This window comes from Geotrypetes seraphini, chromosome 1 (assembly GCF_902459505.1).
Source record: "Geotrypetes seraphini chromosome 1, aGeoSer1.1, whole genome shotgun sequence".
NCBI lineage: Eukaryota > Metazoa > Chordata > Amphibia > Gymnophiona > Dermophiidae > Geotrypetes > Geotrypetes seraphini.
Window position 1 is genome coordinate 548,060,424 of NC_047084.1, and position 21,776 is coordinate 548,082,199.

At 42.1% G+C, this 21,776-nt stretch overlaps 1 protein-coding gene across 5 annotated transcripts in view; it reads right to left on the reverse strand.

The window, feature by feature from the left end:
• The window catches only part of PAM (peptidylglycine alpha-amidating monooxygenase), a 616,313-nt gene that overhangs the window by 304,528 nt on the left and 290,009 nt on the right, over positions 1-21,776 (reverse strand). For all 5 annotated transcript variants that reach the window (XM_033929183.1, XM_033929181.1, XM_033929180.1 and 2 more), the window contains 2 exons: positions 14,046-14,094; positions 1,036-1,103 (listed from right to left, as the gene is read on the reverse strand). In XM_033929183.1, the coding sequence (XP_033785074.1) occupies positions 1,036-1,103; positions 14,046-14,094 (117 nt within the window). The remainder of the gene's footprint in view (positions 1-1,035; positions 1,104-14,045; positions 14,095-21,776) is intronic.

Genomic DNA, 21,776 nt, shown 5'->3' on the forward strand with positions numbered 1-21,776 from the left:
AAATGTTCGATTGGTAAAACATTCAGTTAATCATTCTAAGACCAAATAAATAATACCTAAACTATTTTAGTTTAGATAAATGCAAATCACAATCAATTAGATTAAAAACAGCAGATAAATCTAGCTTTCTAACAATTACCTTTCCTCCTTTATCTAATATTAAACACATTTAATAAACTGAGATTGCAAGTAATGTTTCTGTGCTGTGAAGGCTGCGGGAACTTAACTGTGTTGATTTCAAGTAATCATACTATAAAATACACCTAATATATAGTGGTGATAGGCCTACATGAAGATCTGATGAGGGCTGGCATGGTAGCATCTCAATTTTCTAACAGTCAAAGGAAAAACATAAGAAAGGATAAAATATAAGGAGGACATAAATGGTTTTTGGCTTTTTAAAGAAGTACTCATGGCAAAATTCAAAATGTTTGACAGGCCATTCTGATTGAGAGCCCACAAGGGACAGAGAACATTACCTGCATGTAATAAACGTAAACCTCTTTATACCACAGAAAGGCGGTATATCAAATCACATTACCATTTCTCTTGTATCCTTTATTTCCTCACCCTGCCTGTAGAGGTCCTTTGAGTAGCTTTTGTTTTATTTCAAAAAGTATGAGTATTTAAACTGTCAACTGATCAAACTAACAAAGGAATAAAAATATTCAGATCTCTCCTATGCACTGTGTATCATCTTCTTCAGGAATTTTCCACTAGTGTACCCAAATGTCCCTTTGACATATATGATTTTCGTACTGAAACAACACTGTTTCATGCATGAAGATGCTGCTTCGGTCAGCCAGCCTCCTAATTACTTAAGGCTAGTTGTCTCCAAGCAGAAATCCTGAAAAGTTTCCTACTCTCTCAGGGGACAACAGTCCCATCACCAGTTGCTCCTTAGCCAGCTGTGTGTAAAGATAGCAAGAATATACTCTCCGATTTTTCCACCTACCTCCCCCTGCCCTCCAAGTTTAAATTGCTCTAGTGCTATAAACAGAAATAAGTAGATCTCAAGTTTATGATTTCACTCACCTTTCTTCCCTGGTGGTATAACTGTGTTCAGGGACATCAAAAGATAGATGCCAGCAATCAGAGGCTGTCTGGAGGAATAGAAAAACAACCACACTAATTTCAACTCTAAGCTAAACAGCGTAATAATAAAAATATGGCCTTCTGCTGTTCTGTAAACTACATTCAACTCACTTAAAGCAAATCTCCTCAACTAATTGACTATGAATTCTCAACTACATAACAACATGTAAGAAATAGAAATGAAATAGAAACACTTAAGAGCTTCTCATCGTTTCCTTCTGAAATAAAACAATTGCATTATTAATTACCTGTAGAGAGGATGTTTCATGTCCATGGATTCGTGTTTGGAGTCGTTGAAGAGCCAAGGTAAAGGTAGGGCCACAGACAAAATTTGAGACTGATGGCTCATTTATTTAATTTTCTATACCATTCTCCCAAGGGAAGTCAGGATGGTTTACATAAATTTATTCAGGTATTCAAGCCTTTTTCCCTGTCTGTCCCAGGGGGGGCGATGTGGAGATTAAGTGTCTTGCCCAGGGTCACAAGGAGAAGTATGGTTTGAACCCACAGCCTCAGGGTGCTGAAGCTGTAGCTTTAACCACTGCACCATCCAGAGGCATTACAACAATTGTACAATATGATCGAATTAATATCACCTCTGTTCAAGTGTGAGGAAACAAGAAGGCAACCAGTTTACTAGATCCAATGTGAGAAATAATAGAGAAGCAGACCATACAAAATAAAAGAACAATCTTTATTAAACGTATTCCCAGGATACAGAAAAGTGCACAACATTGCCGTGTTTTACCCAAAATGGCTGCGTTACGGGCAAATTAACCAGCTGGTGAATGGCATGCTAATTACACCAAAGCCTAAGAATGTGCCTGGGTTCGTTGCAGCTGGTTAATTTGCCCCTAACATAGCCATTTTGGTGAAACGCAGACACTTTTCTATATCCTGAGAGCACATTTAATAAAGACTGTTTTTTTTAATGTTGTATGGTCTGTTTCTCTATTGCCTTTGCTCAAAACCACTGTCCAAGACATAATACAAAAGGGGCAAAAAATGATTTAAAAAAAGGACCATGCTCTCAGTTTTATAAACATTAAAGTCAATTAAAATGAAGGAACCAAAAATTTCTAAGAAAATCCATGTTCTATTTTCCAGTCCAATAAATTGCTTGCAATGAAACTGAATTTCTTTTCATGTCCAGAGAAAAATAATCCTTAATATCAAATATTTTGATAGATTTATGTTTCATTAGAGGTTTTTAGAATGAGTTTCAATATCTTGGTGAGAGAGGCTTGTTATTTTAGGACTTCCTCACAACAAAACATATTGCATAATATTATCAAAACAGGAGCAACACACAGACAGTCATAACAGACATCCTCTGCAGCTGCAATGAATTACATATACTATTATTTCAACAATCAAGCCTGAAAATGATTCTTGCCTTTAGCATATGGAAGAAAATATAACTTTTTTTCTAGGTGGTATGCTTCCCAAAAAAATGGAAAGGATCAAAATGATGTTTATTTAAGTAATAATGTTTGGTTGACAGCAGTTGATGCAGCACTAAAATTTCAAAGACTGAGCAAATGTCAAAATCAAAATAAGATGTTTAATTTACAAATCACTCACTGCTCGTAATAATCACACAAACTAAATATTAGTAGTACAGCTGCTATTACTACCGCAACACAAAACGACTCCCAAAGAGCTTGGACCAAAACACTGATAGCTGAAGATTGTAGAAGTGGACAAATTGAATGTGTACAACAAACAAACAACAACAAAAAATAAATCAGTTGTGAGTAACTGAAGAAATCTGAGCAGTATAGAAAAGTGTCTAAAATAACACCTAATATTCTGGTTGTGTTAACCTGTGGGACTAGTATATCACTTAGAAGAATTGGATGGGATAAACTATGAATATTGTTTTTCCCCAAAAGTATTGCTATTTGTGTCAGAGAGCTGAGAGAGAATCCGAAAAGGAAGTACCATGGGCCCGTCTTCTTCATTGCCTGCTGAGTTTAGTTTCCTCAATCCACATCCCTTTTAGTATGGCTATAACGAGAGCAGTCCTCTTGCTAAGGGACACAGATCATGGTTCCTTCTGATCTCAGCACACTTACTCTGACCCTTTTAGCTGACAGAAACATAGAAACATGATGGAAGATAAATGCCAAATGGCCCATCCAGTCTGCCCATCTCCAGTTTTTAAGAAATAGGGTTACCATATTTGTGATAAAAAGAGGGCACAACACATGGCTCCGCCCCTCTCCTAGGCAGTTGTCAGCTGCATGCGGTCAGGGCCATAGCAGGCTATAATTACACCCTATGTGACTTGCCCTCCATGGCGGACCCCCCAACCTTTCTTGCACTGCACTCATGACATATCAGACTTTCAGTTGCTGAGTTTTGCACTTTATATAATTCTTTTTTCTACATATGTTGTCTAGTCCTAGCCGTAGTCCCAAAATGTCTCCTCACCTTGAGTGCCACTGCATAATCACAGTCTCAGATACAGCAGTGATGGGCCCAATAGAGACTAAGGGCTAGATGCACTAAGGAGGATCAGTAAGACCATGTGGGTCTGCTCTGATCCGATTTTTAGCCGATTCAAAAAGAGCAGTAAAAGGTTTGCATGGAAATGATTCACATGGAGGTTCGTCATAATCCCCGTCGGATCGATCACTGTGAGAGTGACTCTCATACATGCGCAGAACCAGCAGGGGAAACCCGAACAGCTGAGAGGCAGGGGAAGCCCCCAAAACAGCCTCCTATCACTCAGCTGTTTGGAGCAGGAAAACTTTTTTTTTTTTGAGCACAGATATTGTGCGTGTGAATCTGCCCCTTAGGCAGGGGCCTTAGGCATCTGAACCAAACAGGGCCTTAGGCTCCTCCCCCTCTGTATCCCAGGATACAATGGGGGAGGAGTCTAAGGCCCTGATTGACTGAGCCAATCAGACCTGTCAGTTTTTACGGATCGTTAAAACCCTTGCTTTTTTGTGCATAGCCAAGTGATGTTAGTGCATCAATTGCTTGGCTAGTTTGCATGGGGTTTTAGCTAATTTTCATGGCCTAATTGGAAAATGAGCGATCGAGGGGAAAAACACGCAGTGAGCTGTTTTGTGCATCAGGTCAGCAAATGCGATCATTGCTAAAGCTGTCAAAACAAGTTTAGCATTGATCGCTAGCTTTAGTGCATCTGGGCCTAAGTGAGGAGAAGGGCTCCCCCATGAGAGAAAAAAGATATATACAGTGGTACCTTGGTTTGTGAGCATAATATGTTCCAGAAGCATGCTCGTAATCCAAAGTACTCGTATATCAAAGCGAGTTTCCCCATAGGAATTAATTGAAACTAGGATGATTCGTTCTAACACTTCTCCTTCTTCCCCCCCCCCCTCCTCCAACCCAGCATATGTACTCCCCTCTCTTTCCATCCCCACAGACCATCTTTCCCTTTTCTCTTCCTCCTGCCTGGTGGGACCGTTAACAGGCCCCGCTCTCAACTCAAGGCCTGCTCCTCCATACAGGCTCCCTCAGCCCCCAGCCTCTTCAAGAGTGTTACAATGCCAGCATCACCTCACAGTACCCGTTATTGCTCCAGGTTCCAGTCCCACTTCTTGGACCCATCCAGTTTCCCGCTACCGGCTCCATTCTGCTCTGATCACCTTTCACCGGGCATTGGCAGCTCTGCACAGGACGATCACGGGCCCATCTGGTTCCGGTTTCCTGCTCCTGCTATGGCTAGTCTCTCCCCTCATGGCCCCATTCTGCTCTGATCGCCTTTCACCAGGCGTTGTCAGCTCCGCACAGGAGAGGCAATAGTAGCATGGTGTCAGGGTAGAAAGAATGCGAGGTAGGATGGTGGGGGACATGGCTGAAGAAAGGACAGGGTAAAGAAAGCGAGGCCAGATGCCGGGGAGGGGGGGGGAGCTCACGTTCCAGAGCCGGAACGCAGCATTCCCTCAGCCAAGCCCCACCTCCTTTTGCTTCCACTTCCTACATAAGCTCTTCCCCGCCTCTACGAAGTAGCCGAGATGACTTTCCTGCCCGCCCTCTACCAATCAGGGCTAGAGGGAGGACCTTTGCACAACTCTCCCCACCCAGTGACATCTAGGCAGTGGTGGTGCCGGCATGGGTTGGTGCGTGTTGTTTGCCAGCTGGAGGTAAGGGTTTGGGGGGGGGACGCGCTCATTGATCAAGTCAACGTTCGTTTTGCGAGTTAAAGTTTGCTCGAGTGTTTTGCTCGTCTTGCAAAACACTTGCAAACCGCGTTACTCGCAAACCGAGGTTTGACTGTACATGAAAATTTGTAATTGCAGTGCTTTTGCATACACTGTGAATTGTTAGAGCAGAACTTAAATCTCTGGCAATGGAACGTTATGCTTACAGCCTTGACTGTCCCTGAGAATGAAATGTTATATTTATAGTTTCATTGCTCTGTGCTCTGATACGAAACAGACTGAAAGCTGCTTGCATATGAAATATATATTTTGTACATCTCCAGAAACCTTGTGCTAAAAAGGTTATTAAGCAATGTAGAAGGGAACAGGGCCTTTAGAAATGCAATGGTCTTAAATGCAGAATGGGTGATGGGTAAACAGGATCAAATATGCTCTATTATATAATGTACTAGTGATGAGTTTTATACTATGCCATCACATCTGATCACATTCAGTTCTGGTGACTATGTTTTGTTTTTTTCTTGTATGGTAATGGGTTTTTGTTGACATGAAAATAGTCTGACATGTTAATTCCTAACTGCTTGTGCAATTTTGAATTGAATTCTAATAAAAGGCACGAGGCATGCAGGGATATTTTGAGACAGACCTGAGAATTCAGTTGCATCTAAACTGACCAGGTTCTGCTTAGTAGCTTCATCGCATGCCCCCTAGTCCTAGTATTTTTAGAAAGAGTGAACAAGCAATTCACATCTAGCCTTTCCACTCCACTCAGTATTTTATATCACCCCTGAGCCATCTCTTCTCCAAGCTGAAGAGACCTTATCCTTTCCTCATAGGGAAGTCATCTCATCCCTTTCATCATTTTTATTGCTCTTCTCTATAACATTTCTAATTCTGCTATATCTTTTTGAGATACGGCAACCAGAATGTTCTTGTAGTGTTCTGTGATAGGGCCACACCTTGTAGTATTCAAGGTGTGGCCCTATCACAGAACACTACAAGAACATTCTAACATTTTCATCTTTGTTTTCCATTCCTTTCCTGATAATTGTCTGGCAACTAAAATTCTTGATGCATTTGGGGATTAGAAATGCTGGGAGGCAAAAGGCTGATATGCACAAATGGGGAGAGAGATCTTGGGGTAATTGCTTCATTGCCTTCAGATCCTCAGACACTATGTTATAAGGCGGTGGCTGTAACCAGAAGGATGCTAGGATGTATAGAAAGAGGTGTAACCAGCAGAAGTAAGGAGGTGTTGATGCCTCTCTACAGGTCATTGATGAGGCCTCACTTGCAATATTCTATTCACTTTTGGAGGCCGTATATGGTGAAGGATTTAAGAAGACTTGAAGCAGTCCAGAGAAAGGCAACGTGTGTGTGTGACGTCATCACATACTGTCTCCCTGCCCGACAAGAACAGGCAGCGGGGGCGGGCTTAAGGCGGGCTTGGGGGCATGATTAGGGTAGGGATGGGCGGAACTAGGTGGGCCTGGAGACGTGGCTAGGGGTCCGGATTTTCCGAAAGGAAAATCTGATGACCCTAATTCAGGCTGTCTGGTAATTGAGACTAGTTACCAGCTGCAGCAAAAGCAAAGCCTAATAGTTTGAAGCAGGAGTTGTGAAAAGAAACTGTTTTGTTTTCCTTCTGAGTTTGAAGTGCGCAAGCGAAAGGGAAAGGGCTGAGTTATCTGACCTTTTTAAGAAAGCAAGAAAGAAAAGTTGAATGCTCACATTTTCTTATGCCTTTCTTTATGGGAAGGTCCTAAAGTGGAACTATTGTTGTGCCTCAGTTCTACAGACGTTGAACTGGTAACTGTGCCCATGTTTGGGGCCAGTTTGCTAAAATTATGTTCTAACCAGAACTGTGTGAATTCTAAAGAGAGAATTGGGCTATTTTGGATTTTCCCCAAACCGCTGTTTTGCCATCTGACATGAACTGTGAATGAAATGTGAAACTTTATTAAACAGAATTTTGCTTTCCTAAGAAGAGTTTGACTGTTGATTTTTGGCACAGCTGCTAGTAGTACAGCCAGAGTATAGCAGTGGGCATGGGAACCACTGTGATGTTTCAGTGGCCACAACCTTGTTCATTATGGCAGTGGAATACCACATGACCAACCAAGCGTCCCTGCCGCAACTTTCAATTTTTCAAGTTGTTCATAAACACTTTCTTCCATGAATGGTGCGTTATCCACACCATTCTCATGTGTGATTTTGCAATCCAATTGCGGTCCTTCCCAGGATTTTCTTCTATAAACACAGAAGTATTTATTTAGCACGTTTGCTTTTTCCTCATCACTCTCCACACTCTGTGCATGTCTAACAATTTCATGATACTGTCTGTCTTCTAGGACCTTGAAGGCAGGCAACTGGATCTCCTGTTTGACATGAAAATAGGACACTACCTTCAGCAAGAAGGACGGGACACTTCGTAGTACAATTCCCATCTACGATATTCCGCGGAAAAGTTTCTGCAGGATAGAGCCTGCAGTTCCAATACTTGTTGTACATACGTGGTAGCCACCAAAACTGCTGCTTTCACAGTGATATCCATTATTGATGTCTTCTTCAACAGCTCATATGGAGCTCTGGCTAGATTCAGATTCCACTCCAGGAAAGGGTGCCATATTTGTGGATTCAGACATAATGCTCCCTTTAAAAATCAGGATACATCTCGATGAGAAGCCAATGTTCCTTTGTTGATTCAAGGTCTGAAGCATGAGAGACTAGTGATTTGTACTAGAGAATGGCAGGGACAAATTTTTTTCTGTCCCTGCAGGAACTCATTTTCCTGTCCCGACCCCATTCCTGCAAACTCTGTCCTCATCTGCACAAGCCTCAAACACTTTAAATCATAAGTGTTCAAGGTTTGAGTGGTTAAGGCAGAGCTTACAGGAAAGGGGCAGGGACATAAACAGCGCCACAACTCATGGGGATGGGACAGGAAAATTGAGTTCTTGTGGGGATGGGGACAAATTTGTCCCCATGTCATTCTCTAATTTGTACGTTATAGGGAGCCCCCTGCTAGGCCTTTTTCAAGTCCTTCCTGAAGAAATGCTAACACTACTGCAATTGGGGCTGTAACCGTGTCCTCATTCTTTTGCGCACATCAGCTCTGGGAACCCTTCCAGACTTTCCGTAGGTTGACAGTGTTGTTTGCTTCTTGGACTTTGGGAGAGTGGCAATAACCACTTCTGAATAGCCTTCGTGCACTAATGCTGGATGTCCTTATATATCTTCTATTTATTATTGCTAAGTTTGTACAAATATCGCTAAATTTGCACTTTATACATAAGAAGAAAAATTAAGAAAAAAATACAGAAAAAGGATCCATTGAAGATAATGGCTTATATTATCCTTATATGAATTCTATTTAAAGGAAAGTGAGCTCTCTGAGGATTCTACACACTCTAGAAAAATATTTATTTGCTTAAAAGACTTCATTAAGAATACTTATATTTTGGCATGCTCAAGAGTTGCATGCTCAAGGACCAAAGTAGTCCGTGTTTTCCAGGGCAATAGGAAGCCTGGATTGCAAGGTAGTCTGAGACCCTGGTCCCACTTAACTGGACTAGAATTGCATACCATAACCATCTCATCCAATCTGGAAACACCAGGACTACCAGTCCCTGATGGTCCATTATTCTTCGCAGAACTCTGCCTATCATGGGCCATGGAGAGAAGACATACAGCAGACCCTCCCAAGGTCATGACTGAACCAGAGCATCCAAGCCATCAATTTTGAGTTCATATCTTCGGTTGAACAAATAAGCTGTTTTCCTGTTAAACACCAATGCCTTGAGGTTGATTATCAGATATCCCCAGCAACTTACAATGGCACTTCATGCCTCCTGAGATAGATCCCATTCTCTGGGATCTAGGATCTGGCAGCTGATGAAACTTACTTGGACATTATCCATGCCTGCTACATGTGCCACCGAGATTGCCAACAGATGGTTGTACACCCAATGAAACAATATTTAGGTCTCCAAGCAAAGAGGAGAAATCGGTGCCTCACTGCTGATTGACATACACTACTGCAATTGCATTGTCTGAGAATACTCATACTGCTTTGTCCTGTAGGAAAGCTCCCTAGTACCTGCAGCACTAGGCAGATAGCTCTTAGTTCCAACCTGTTGAGTGACCACTTCCTCTGTGCGGGGGACCAATGCCCCTGCACCAGTTGTCCCTCACAATTCACTCCCCAGCCAAAGAAGCTGGTATCTGTCATGAGCCTCACCCAGAAATAAATTTGAAGTGGCATTCCACGGGTCAAAGACCGTGGCAGTAGCTACTAGTTCAGACTGTGACGCGCCAGCACTGTCTAAGGAAGTGGCATCTGCAAAGCATCCATTTGTGGGGACCAGCAAGATAAAATTGCCTCCTGTAGGGGATGCAAATGTGCCCTGGCCTAAGGGACCATATCTGTCACCGTCACCATTGAGCCCAGTGCCTACAAGTGCTGCCAGATTGTTGGTGCTGGCTTGTCCCGCAGCTCCCTGATTTGCAGGTCTCCGGAAGAAAACCTTGTTCTCCTTTGTATTGAAACATATGCCTCTCCAGGGATTGTGACAGCTCCAGGTCGCTCTTCTTGAAATGTATGACCCAATCTAGGGTTTGGAGGAGCTGAACCACGCGCCTCACTGCTCTTCTGCCCTCTGTTGAGGACTGGGCTCAAATCAGCCAATTGTCCAGATATGGATGTATTTGTATATCCTCCTTACATAGGTAATCTGCCACTATGACCATCACCTTGAAGGTTAGTGGTACCATAGCAAGTCCAAACGGCAGGGCAGAGAACTAAAAGTATTGATCCATAAAACTGAACCTTAAATATTTCCTATGGTGTGGAAAGATGGGAATATGTAGACAGGCCTTTGTCAGGTCTAGAGAGGCCAGAAATTTCCCCGGCACCACCGAGGCAATGACAGACCTATTTCCATGCAGAAGCATAGGACCCTGAGGTTGGCATTTATTGACTTCAGGTCCAGAATCCACCTCCAATCTTCTGAATCTCTTTTGGTCACAATGAAGTACTTGGAATATCTTCCCAATCCCAATTCTTTATCTGGTATGGCCTTTGATAGCTGCCAGATCTAATAGCCTCTGCACTGTGGCTTGGATCTTGACCACTTTTTTCAGTCTTCCCACTGGGGAGTCTACAAACAGCACTGAGAGGGTATGGAAGAACTTGAGTTTGTACCCGTCCTGAATAATGCCCAGCACCTAGCAGTCTGTGGTGACTTACACCCATTCATCCCAATGAGCTGTTATCCTCCCCCCTATCTTAGGGATTACAGCTGCCATCTTGGTAGCATAACTGCTTCTTAAGGACCCCTGAGACAAAGGGTCTGGAAGACTGGGGATGCTTAGCTTCAGTAAAAAAACAAAACAAAATACTCTATTCTCATCCAAAGATGTCAAAATCACTGCCTGAAAAATCTTCAAAAAAAAAAAAGTGGAGAAAAAGACCTCAGTGGACACAGCACTCCACTGAATTCAGGCTATTGCCAAGTAGTCGAGCGAGCACACACTAATCATAGGCCCAAAAAACTCCACTCAGGAGTAATAAACAAAGTGATTTTAATGAGCAAAGGGGAAATTGTATAAAGCTTCATAAGTCTTTCCAAAAATCTACATAGTGCGGGTAGAAATAAGTATGCAAAACAAGCAAAGACACTTATTCATATAACTCGGTTAGAACGCTCCAGATAGACTTCTTTCTGAGCAGAAAGTATACTCCTTCTTTATGAGCAAACAATATACTCCTTTATGAGCAGACAAAAAATGCATAAACAATGCTCAATTTAACTGTTGTTCATAGAAGGACAGTTCAGTTATCATAGGCACAGAAATCTTGCAAACACACACGCCCCCCCCCAAAAGTTCACCAAAATAATCCAAGATACTTAGTTCAGAAGTGTCTTCAATTTTCTTCACAAGACCCCAGTCACTGAAGGATTTCCAAAAGACCGTTTCCTTTGTCATAGTGTTCCTTTCAACAGTTTATCAACTCCTTCCACAGCAGCCAAAATGTCTCCTGCACAAAATTCCCAACAGGCATACCCCATTTCGCTGAATGTGTCTTCAGGGGAAAATTAGAGAGAACTTGCATATTTCATAGCAACTTCAAAATGGTGGTTTGTGAATTAGACACCACTCTTTCATTACACAGAATAATGATGTCAGTTGTATTCATTACTTCCCAGCCAATGTGGTTCAGAACGCAGGCACAGTGTTTAAAGAAACTCCTTCCATTCAATCAAATTTTCAGGCAGTGATTTTGACATCTTTGGATGAGAGTAGAGTATTTTGTTTTTTTTATCGATTATGATCCTATTCAAGCCCTTGATAAAATTGTTTTCTGGGATGGTTAGCTATCCCAAATCCCTGCCTCAGGCTGTGAAAGGTTCTCTGGTCAAAGATCCTGCTGAGCACTAATGAAAGTGCCTAGAGCCACAAAAATTACCTCAAGCAGACCCCTTAGGGGCCTTTGGTCTGCTATCTGGTAGAAACTTGGATATGTGGCCCGCGGCAATGCTCCCGAACTGCCCCTTTTCACAGCCCAGCTTGTCCTCCCTCCCACGCCGGTCCAACATTGTCGTCATGCCAGAAAGTGATTCGGCAGTGTTTTCCGTGGCTCTCCCTCCTGCCTTCTGTCTGCCATGGTCCACCCCGGGTGGAAACAGGAAGCTGAGCATCATTGGAGACAGACGTGGCAGGTAAAAAGCAGGAGGGGGAGCTATGTACACAACTGCCGAATCACTGAGGTCGGCAGACTCCTCGGCTTGGCGGCGACATCGGACCGGTGCTGGAGGGAAAGACACTGGGCTGTGAGGAGAGAGGGACTGGCACTGGAGGGAAAGGCAAGCTGGGCTGTGAGGAGAGAGGGACCGGCGCTGGAGGGAAAGGCATGCTGGTCTGTGAAGAGAGCGAGATGAAGGGAGAGAGGGTGGACTTGGGGTAGTGTGGAAAAAGAGGGAAAAAGATACTTGAAGGGAGAACTGTTGGGAAGAGAAAGGGAGAGAAGTTGGAAAATTGATAGGTAGCTGAAAATTTAAAAAGGAGAAGGACAAGAAAGAGGGCGAGATTTGAGTGGACAGAGGCAAAAAAAAAAAAAAAAAAAAAAGGAGAAAAGTTGAAAGGGAAAAATCAATATGTTAGAGACAGGGACTGGAGCAAGAGAGAAGAGGAGAAAAAAAATGGACAGCAGATACTGGAAAGAGAATTAGAAGATAGACAAAATCAGAAAGAGAAACTGGGACTAAAAGCAAAATGATCAGACAACAAAAGGTAGAAAAAAATAATTTTATTTTCTATTTTGTGATTACAATATATCAGATTTGAAATGTGTATCCTGTCAGAGCTGGAGTTAAACATCAAGTGTAAACTAGGACCTAAAAGAGAGGAAAAATCTTTTTTATTTATTTTGTAGCCGGCGTGGGGTTGGAGAGGTTGTATCCCTATACTTCTACTAAGACTAACCCCCTCCTTTGCTGGCGCGCAGCGTGGGTTTTGGCGGCGGTGGCGGCAATTGATCCAATGCTCACAGAAGTCTTGTGAGCATTGGAGCAACTGTTGGCGCTGGGGCCCACGCTGTGCGTCAGCAAAGGGGGTATCTTAATAAAAAATCCGGCCCGCGACTTAGCCTGTGTTTTAGATTTCGGCCCCTTATGTGATTTGAGTTTGACACCCCTGCATTAGATCATTCGGCCCTTTATCAAACAGTAATTGACCTCTGAAAGGCAATTTCCTCAGAGTCGCTTTAGAGGCAGAATCTCCTACCCACTGTCTAATCCACAGCATTCTACAGGCAAAGATAGTGATCCTGGAAAACTACCAAGGAGCTGATCAGCAAGCAGTCAAGCCCACTGCAGACAAACCCTGGGGTGAGCCATGCTCCCATGGGAGCTGTCCCCAAGATTCTGAACCCTTAGAGCAGGCTAGCCAAGTGGGTGACCTACAATGCAGGTGGCCCCTTGACTACAGACTTTTGACCTGAAATTCTGTGTTCTCCTGCAGCCAGAGATATCCCGAGACCGGGAGTCTCTGCAGCACCAAAAGTCTCTCGGCCGGATGATAACCCCCCCCCCAAAAAAAAAAAAAAAAAGAAGAAAGAAAGAAAGAAACACAAGCAGAACAGATAGGCTCCTACTACCTCGCATGTAGAGAGAATAACTGAAGAGTACAAGACAGCCCAGGGGGAAGAGAGGCAGAGTGGAAAAATGCAAATGAGGCTCTATACATACACTCCATAGGTAAAGGTGCATAAACCCAGTGGTTGAAGTCTGATATTCCTATTGAACTAGAAACAAACCTATAGTCTTCCCTTCTCTAGGCATCTAGTTGGCAATGGCATCTAAACACAAAATTTTAACAGTAATTTTGTATTTGGATGAAAACAATATGCTGCAATGGACGTGTTTCTGATAAAACACAAGACTGGAGAGGAACTTTTATAAAACTAAGTGCCCGTAGTGGGATAAGGAGGGTGAGGAAAAGCCTCAGTAACCAATCAAGTATGGGGCCTGGAGATAAGCATATGAACAAAAGCCTGATATGGAAATATAGAACTGGAATTCAGTGAACCCATAACGGTAGTTGGTTAAGAGACATATTTGTAGTTTCAGTGGCTGAGTCCATTTCATGTACAATAACAATTTTAAAAAATATATCTTTATTTGAACATGTGATGTGTCTTATCATAGACTGTAAGCTCTTTCAAGCAGGGACCATCTCTTGCATGTATAATATATAGTGTTCAGCGTGTCTGGTAGTGCTATAGTAATAATAAATAGAAATAGTAGTACTTACTTCTCACGGGTCAGCTGTAAAGTGACACCAGAACAATCCTCATGATGATCTAAAACAGAAAAACACACAAGAACAGAAACATCATATTTTTCAGTTTTCTTTTTACCATTAAAGGGGAGGGAAATGATCAAACTGTCACACATATTTTCAAGTAAAAGCTTTGCATTGATTTTTGAAAGCTACTATGGGAGCAATGTGCAAGATAACTTCCACCTGACAGCTCTGCAGATAGACTTGCTGAAAAAGGAGGCACAGAAATTTTTAAAATGCAATCAACATACCGTATATACTCAAATATAAACAGATTTTTGGGCCAAAAAAATGGGAGGCTCAGTTTATATTTGAGCCTCCTTTTGATGATAGTGTTTTTTTCTCCCCTCCCCACCCGATGACCAACGCTGCTATTTTCCAGCTCTCCAGATGTCTGGCATTGCTACCTTCCACCCCCCTCTGATGACCGGCACTGCTATCTCCCCTCCCCCAATGAACAGCAATGCCATCCCCCCTGACATCGCTATCACCCCACCACTGCTATCTCTCCCGCCACCGGCGCTCTGAACTGGGCTGAAGGGCCTTGAGTGTCAACGCATGCGCAAAGCCTTCTGGCTCCCGCCCTTTCAAGCAACCCTTAAGCACACTCAGACGCTAAAGGCCCTTCACCAGGATTTCGTTTGTGTACAATGGTAATTTCTGGGTTTGTATTTGAAAATGATTCTTCTCTGTTTTCTGCATGTATGACTGAGGCTAGGTGTTCTGGTGGGGATAGAAGTCCAGAAACTTTGGTTGGTGTCATAGCCCGAAGTAGGAAAATATTTGTCGTCTGTCCTTCAGCTTTTTTTGAACTCGACACAGCCCCAACTGAAAAATTAGTGATTACTTATGGCATGATCCCTGACAAACGACACTCACATACCCTAATTTCTAATCTTGGTTTATATTTGAATCAACATTTTTCTCCTTTTTTGGGGGGGAAAAGGTTACCTTGGTTTATAATTGGATTGGTTTATAGTCAAGTATATATGGTACATTCTTTTCCATCCTCTGCTTTTTGTGAGAACACCTTTTCTAAAAATGGTTAAAAGAACGCACTACGTGGAACACTGTGTTTATTGTTTTGTTTATTGAGAGCTTCTATACCGCTACTAATGACTGGGGAGTCAATTCAGAGTGGTTTACATGAGCTTCTGTAATGGTGTCACAATACATGAGCTTCTGTAAAGGTGTTACAATACAGAGTTAGCATTTTCTGAGATGGTTTTCAATATAGACACATTTAAGCCTCACTGAGGTAGAACAATTTTCAGCCAGCCATTAAAAGAGGTAGCTACTTATATACCTTAAGGTAATAATTAGGCCTGTACATTGATTAATTTTAATCTCATGATTAATCGTGAATGAAATTTTTATTTGCTTGATTAATTGCATGACCCAAATGTAAAAGACTCAAAAGAAATTTAGCATGTACATCCCTACTAAAAATTAAAAGGCTCCTTCTATAAAGCCACGGCAGCAATTCCCCCTAAGGCAAATGCACTGAAGCCCATAGAGATTGAATGGGCTTTGCTGCATTTACTGCACTAGGACTTACTACAATAGCTTTATAAAAGGGTCCCAAAGTCTGGAGATGTTATTTTTATAATCTTCTTCCCTTACCCTCTGCTCTGTGGGCACCATCCCTTCCTCTTCCCTTTCCCTTCTCTCTGTGGGCATCCTCCCCTCCCCCTCTCCATGGGCACCCTCCACCCCACTCTCCATGGGCACCCTCCCCTTCCCTTCTCTCCATAGGCACCCTTCCCCCCCTTTCCCTTCTTGCCATGGGCATCATCTCCTCCCTTCTCCCTCCATGGGCACCATCTCCTCCCAGCTCCCTTTTTTTCCATTCCCACCATCTCCTCCCTTCCAGGGCTGCATACCGGTTCTTCAGTTCAAAGGTAAATTGAGTCACAGTTTCAGTCCTGCAGGGTCTCGTAACTTGAGTCCAGCAGCATGGCCTCTTCTTCCCCATTGCTGGAAATCTTTGATACCTAATGAAGCATTTCACTGATGTATTTTATTCTCACGGATGCTGCTCGGCCTTGTCACCTTCTTTTTCAGTTCCTTCACTTCCTTCATGAGGTTGCTGAAGACAGCTTGCACATGGAACCACCCCCTCTGTTTGGGTACCATTTTCTGTCTGCACAGAGACAGAAGATGAAACCTGGGCAACAGGTTTGGCAACACATTGGTTGCAGAAGTGATTACCGTACTCCTTTTCCCAAGTCTGAATGCCAGCAAGTAGGATATTCCAAAGGCAACATATAAGGATAAATCAGAAAGTAAAGGCAAAACACATTTTATGGCTTTAATAGAATAACTCTGAGCACTTTTCCACATTGTCCCCATATGCAAGACAACACATTTGTTGAATCATTCAGCTAGCTTCTGCATTCCTGCAGAGAATAAGTTTTTCAGTTGCTCCTGAAACCAGGTGAGCACCACTTCCTTTACTTCATCATGCTTTGTCTTTTGCTCTCCGGGTCGCAGTGATGCACCCATGTCTCGTCACCGATGAGTTTCAAGTTTATTTCAAATTTACTATACCGCCCACTCGAACCTTCTGGGTGGTGTACAAAATACTTTAATATTATACCAATTAAAAAATAATTTAGGCTAAAACAGAATGCTTGGATCTTCTTCATACTTTCATTCAGGTGAAAGTTGAAGAAAATCTACCTTCTCTAGTACCTTTGAGAGATAATAGAGATTAGATACTGGGAGACAGTAAGCTAATTTAGTTGGATCAAGTGATGTTCTTTTAAGAACGAGTCTATCTATTGCAGATTTCCACAGGGAGGGAACCTGTCCTGTGAAACATTGGAATTTATATTAGACAGGATGCAGGGCATCCGTTCCAAATCAGAAGTCCTAATCCAAGAAAATAGTAAAAGATCCAGAGAGCAAAAGATCATATTTATAGTACAAAATATTTTTGACAAGGAAAATAAAGACTATGGTTGAAAAGATGCCCATGTTGAATTTCTTACAAATTGGACAGAAGTTTCAGAAAACCCATTGTTCTAAAACAATGTTGTTGGGATTTAAAAAACAGGATAAGTAGGGTAATGTATTTTATAAATTAATGATCTTGGTTGAAAAATATTGTGCTAGTTTCGGCCATCAGTCCTGAAATAGAGGAGGACATGTAAGGTTTTGAAGTAATGGGTACAAAATATGGAGTATAATTCTTTAGATGGGTTTGATGATTTTTTGATCAGGTCATGATAATATTGGGATTTTGTCTGAGAAGGTGCATGGATGCACAGGAAAAGCAGCCACTACTTCATTTAAAAGGTATACAATAATATGGCTTTACACAACATCGGAAAGCAAGCCAGAGGAGGTCAAACAAAGAATAATTTTAAAAAGTATTGTAGGTCAATAGATGGAGCAATGAGGCAGAGACAAAATTAAGAGGAAGCAAATTTTATTGAATCTGACAAAGCCAGTGTTTCGGCAAGTGCTTGTGTCAGGGGTTAGAGCAACGATGCAAAAATTTGATATTCCTATACATTGTGGAACTGGAAAAGGAGGCTTTATTATCCTTGTAACATTGCTCTGACCCCTGATACAGGCACTAGCCAAAACAGGGGCTGTGTCAGATCCAATAAAATTTGTTTCCTGTCCATTTTGGCTCCACCTCATTGTTCCATCTAAAGTCTACTATACTTTTTACTTGTCTTTATACAACATGGAGTAATTAGAGCTTCTGTGTTCAGGTTTAATCTTCAATCCACTTTGTTTTCTTTCTTATATTCATTGTTCAGACTCCACATTTCTCTACACTCCCAGTTCCCCAAGAGCATTAGTTCTTAACACGAGACTACTATTCTACTGCCCTCCTCCTGTCACAGGTATAAATGTGTATGAGTCGAGTCTCTTTCATTTGAAAGGAAGCTCTGGAATGAGAGGGCATAGGATGAAGTTAAGTGGTGATAGGCTCTGGAGTAATCTAAGGAAATATTTTTTTACAGACAAGGTGGTAGATGCGTGGAACAGTTTCCCGGTAGAGGTGGTGGAAACAAAGACTGTGCCTGATTTCAAGAAAGCCTGTGATAGGCACGTGGGATCTCTTAGAGCGAGGAAGAGATAATGGTTACTGCAGATGGGCAGACTGGATGGGCCATTTGGCCTTTATCTTCCATAATGTTTCTATGTTCTAAACTCAAGCTGATGGTTTAAACAACAGAATGAGCAAAAAGAGGAGGAAAAGGGGGGGAGGGGAGTCAGTGTTATATGGAAGGGCTGTTGAGGGAAAAGCCCCAAAATATCCAATTGTAAGTATAAAGATAAACCAGTTGACATAAGATCTGCTTGGAGAGAGGATATGAGGGTCTTTGTCACTGTGTCTCACCAACATCTTGATCTGGAATTTGTCAGCCTAGAGGCCTCTGGGAGATTATATCAATCTGACCCTGGCATACTGACATTTTGGGGGCTATGTCTCGGTCCTTCCTGATGATTTCATCTGGGTAAGTAGAATTTAAGTTTTTTTATGCACTGTGCAATAGGATTACAGAGTGAGATAGAAATCAAAAGTCCTTGGAAAACCCTTAGATTGATTGTACGTTAGACTGGATGACACACTGTTGAAAAGTTCCAGTAATATTGTGGGGTTTTATACTTGGTGAGATTTTATTTCTATTTTTGATTGATAGACAGAGTGAGATAGAAATCAAAAGTCCTTTTGGAACCCTTAAATTGTTTTAGACTGGATGACACAATTGTGAAAAGTTTCAGTAATATTTTGGGTTTTATATTTGGTGAGATTTTACTATCAAAAGTCTTTGTAGTTTACCTGTGCCAGTTTGCATTGTATGATTTGCTATGCTTGCTAGGGTGTTGCATGTAAGAATATTTGAGCTGCTCTGAAGAAAAGCAGGGTTCAAAGTGAAAACAGTCACTCAATTAAGACACGCCACATCTGTATAACTTTTACTTTGCTTACCTTGTGCTTTTAATTCTATTTCTTGTCAGTCTCTGCACACTGGACTGGAACTGGCAGCTGACACCTCTGCTCTTCTATATTTTATCCTGCTAAACTTCTGCCTGTAAATTTCAGGTAGTAACCAGTGTGGGCAAGTGTGGGCATAAGTGTATTATTTATGCCAATGACTCTTGCCTAACACGCTTTACCTCGCTTTTCTACCTATTAACTAAAGTCTCCCTCCTTCATAAGTGGGAGCATTTCAATCTCAAAGGCTACACACAGACAGGGACATTTAGAAGCCCATTCTCTCTCATGAAATATATGAGCAAGGCCCACGAACCAAGGCAGACTTCTGCAGCCTCAAATATGAACCCTTTTGATTTTCAAGAACTCACAGATATTGTACACAAATATTTTGACAAGAAAGGGGGTCCATATGAGGGTAATTTTCCAGAAAACACATGGCACGATATTCAGAAACAAATGGTTTCTCATTCTCAGGAGTTTAGAAAGAAAACAGATAAACGCAAATGCCTTTTCATTCAGGGCTTATGTAGAGGACTTATTAGCCTAAGACAAGATAATACTGACTTGAACACTCAGTGCCATCAGCTGTCCAAAGACTTAGATGAGGCACAAATTAATATATCCATGCTAAGAACCCAAATTGTTCAGGCCACAAATACCTTTTTAACTGTAAATGAACAATTAGAAGAGGCCAAGGCAGAATTAAAGTATTTAAAGTCAAAATGTGCCTCACCGGGACAGGTTAATGCTGTCTCCTCACAGATTCTGCCGTCTGCACCAGTGCAACATTCACCCTATCATTCACCCTATAATCCATGTAGTCAGTTTATTGAAAAACAAAACACTGTTTTTGTAGCAGGCCAGCGAAAAGGTAAACTAGCTACAGATGTAGAACAGGAAGAAGAACCGACAAACGAAAGTGAGGAAAATTCATTACCAGGCCAGAGCAATACCAATAGTACCCCTATAAGTGACACAGCTCCAGTAACTGTAGTGCTGCAGGGACATATGAAAGATAGTGACATTGAAAGAATAGTGGAAAAAGTGGGCCCTATGCCTTTTAACATAAATGAATGGTGCAAATGGGCTACTGACATACTGATTCACTGGGGTCTAGGGAAATACAAAAGGAACAATGCAGATTTTGATAAGCTTATGCACCTAGCCCTGGGTCCACATTATTATAAATTTGGATCTCTTGTTCATCCATACCAATTTGTAAAGATGGGCATCGAACAACTATTTCGCTGCACCTCTTTGCAAGTACTTAGAACTCTTTCACCCCTGCCAAGTGATACACCAGAGCAGTTTGCATATAGAGTGTGGGTAATCAACGCGGTACTTAACGAACATGAACATTGGCCCATTTCCTCAGATTACGGTCAGAGAGAACATAAAGAATTCCTATTAGAATTATTATCTCCCGAGATTACTAAACACCTTCTGTTGTTCTCGGAGGACCCTAAAACTACGCCTTTTGACACTTTACTGCTCAGGATTGGGTCTGTGTGGAAGACCCAGCCAGCTCAAATTATTTCAGTCTCAGAAGCTAGAAGGTGGCGTGCTGAGGGAGCACCCCAATACAAGAACACACCACACACAGGAAATAGAGGGCATGGCAGAGGTAGTTACAGAAATTCCTCCACTTACATTCCTTTCCATGAGCTCAGAGCACAGACAGAAGCATTAGAAAAAGAGAAAAGGAAATGGGAACAGGATCGTCACACAATGCAGATAGAATTGGACAGAGTAAAAAGTGATTTGACAGCCAGGAAAAACAGTGCTAGTCCATAGGGATGTCCTGACTCTCTTTGTCCGAATGCCAAGGTGACTCAGGCCTTCACAGCCCAGCCAGACTCCTTTCGCTTACCTGTGGACTCACTTTTGGAGACGCAGGATAAGGGAAAGATGTCAGACTCAGAATTCAGCTTGAGTTATGTTACACCTTTGATTTTGGACACTTCCAACAGCCCCAAGGTTAATACTACCATAGAGGGTCAGGATACATTAATTTTGATTGAAACAGGGGCTAGAATCAGTTTTACAGATAGAGCGCCTCCTACTGGAGATCAGAAAAATATGGAAATTTTTGAGATTCAGGGTCTAAATGACAAAGCTTCAAAGTGTGTGTCTATCCCACAAAAGAAACTAATGAAAAACATTGTAGAAACTACTGCCAGCACGAGTGAGAATACAGGCAAAGAAATAGTTGAGGTGACTGGTCTTGCATTAGGTACAGGAATTCTAAATGCTTCTAAACCTTTGGTTCATGAGGTTATTCCTGTGCAGTTAGCCACACAATGTTGCCTGCCAGTGCTGCAGCATGATCATAGTGTAACTCACTCAGAGGCTGCAGATCTTTCAGTTTGGGCACAAGATTGTGGGAAAAGGTACACAGAAATTTTGTTTGAGGGCAAAGATCCTGCACCACAAACACAGCAACCAGTACTTCCTCCAGCAACAGAACTGGTGCCTAAGATGGAGGAGAGGGGTCTGAGTGGACCTATCTCTTTAGCATGTGGCTCTCCAACTGGGTCATTTGCTAAATCAGAGGGCTCTGTTAGGTTCACTCTACACTCTCAGGCTCTAACTAAGATTTCAAAGCCTGTAGTGCCAGTGGCTGCCTCTTGCTCTGACATTACTGTGAAATTTAACCCTAAATGTGCATTTTTCTCTGTCCTAGACATGATTAATGATTTTCGGAATTTGCCCCTTGCCTCTGAATGCCAGGACACAAC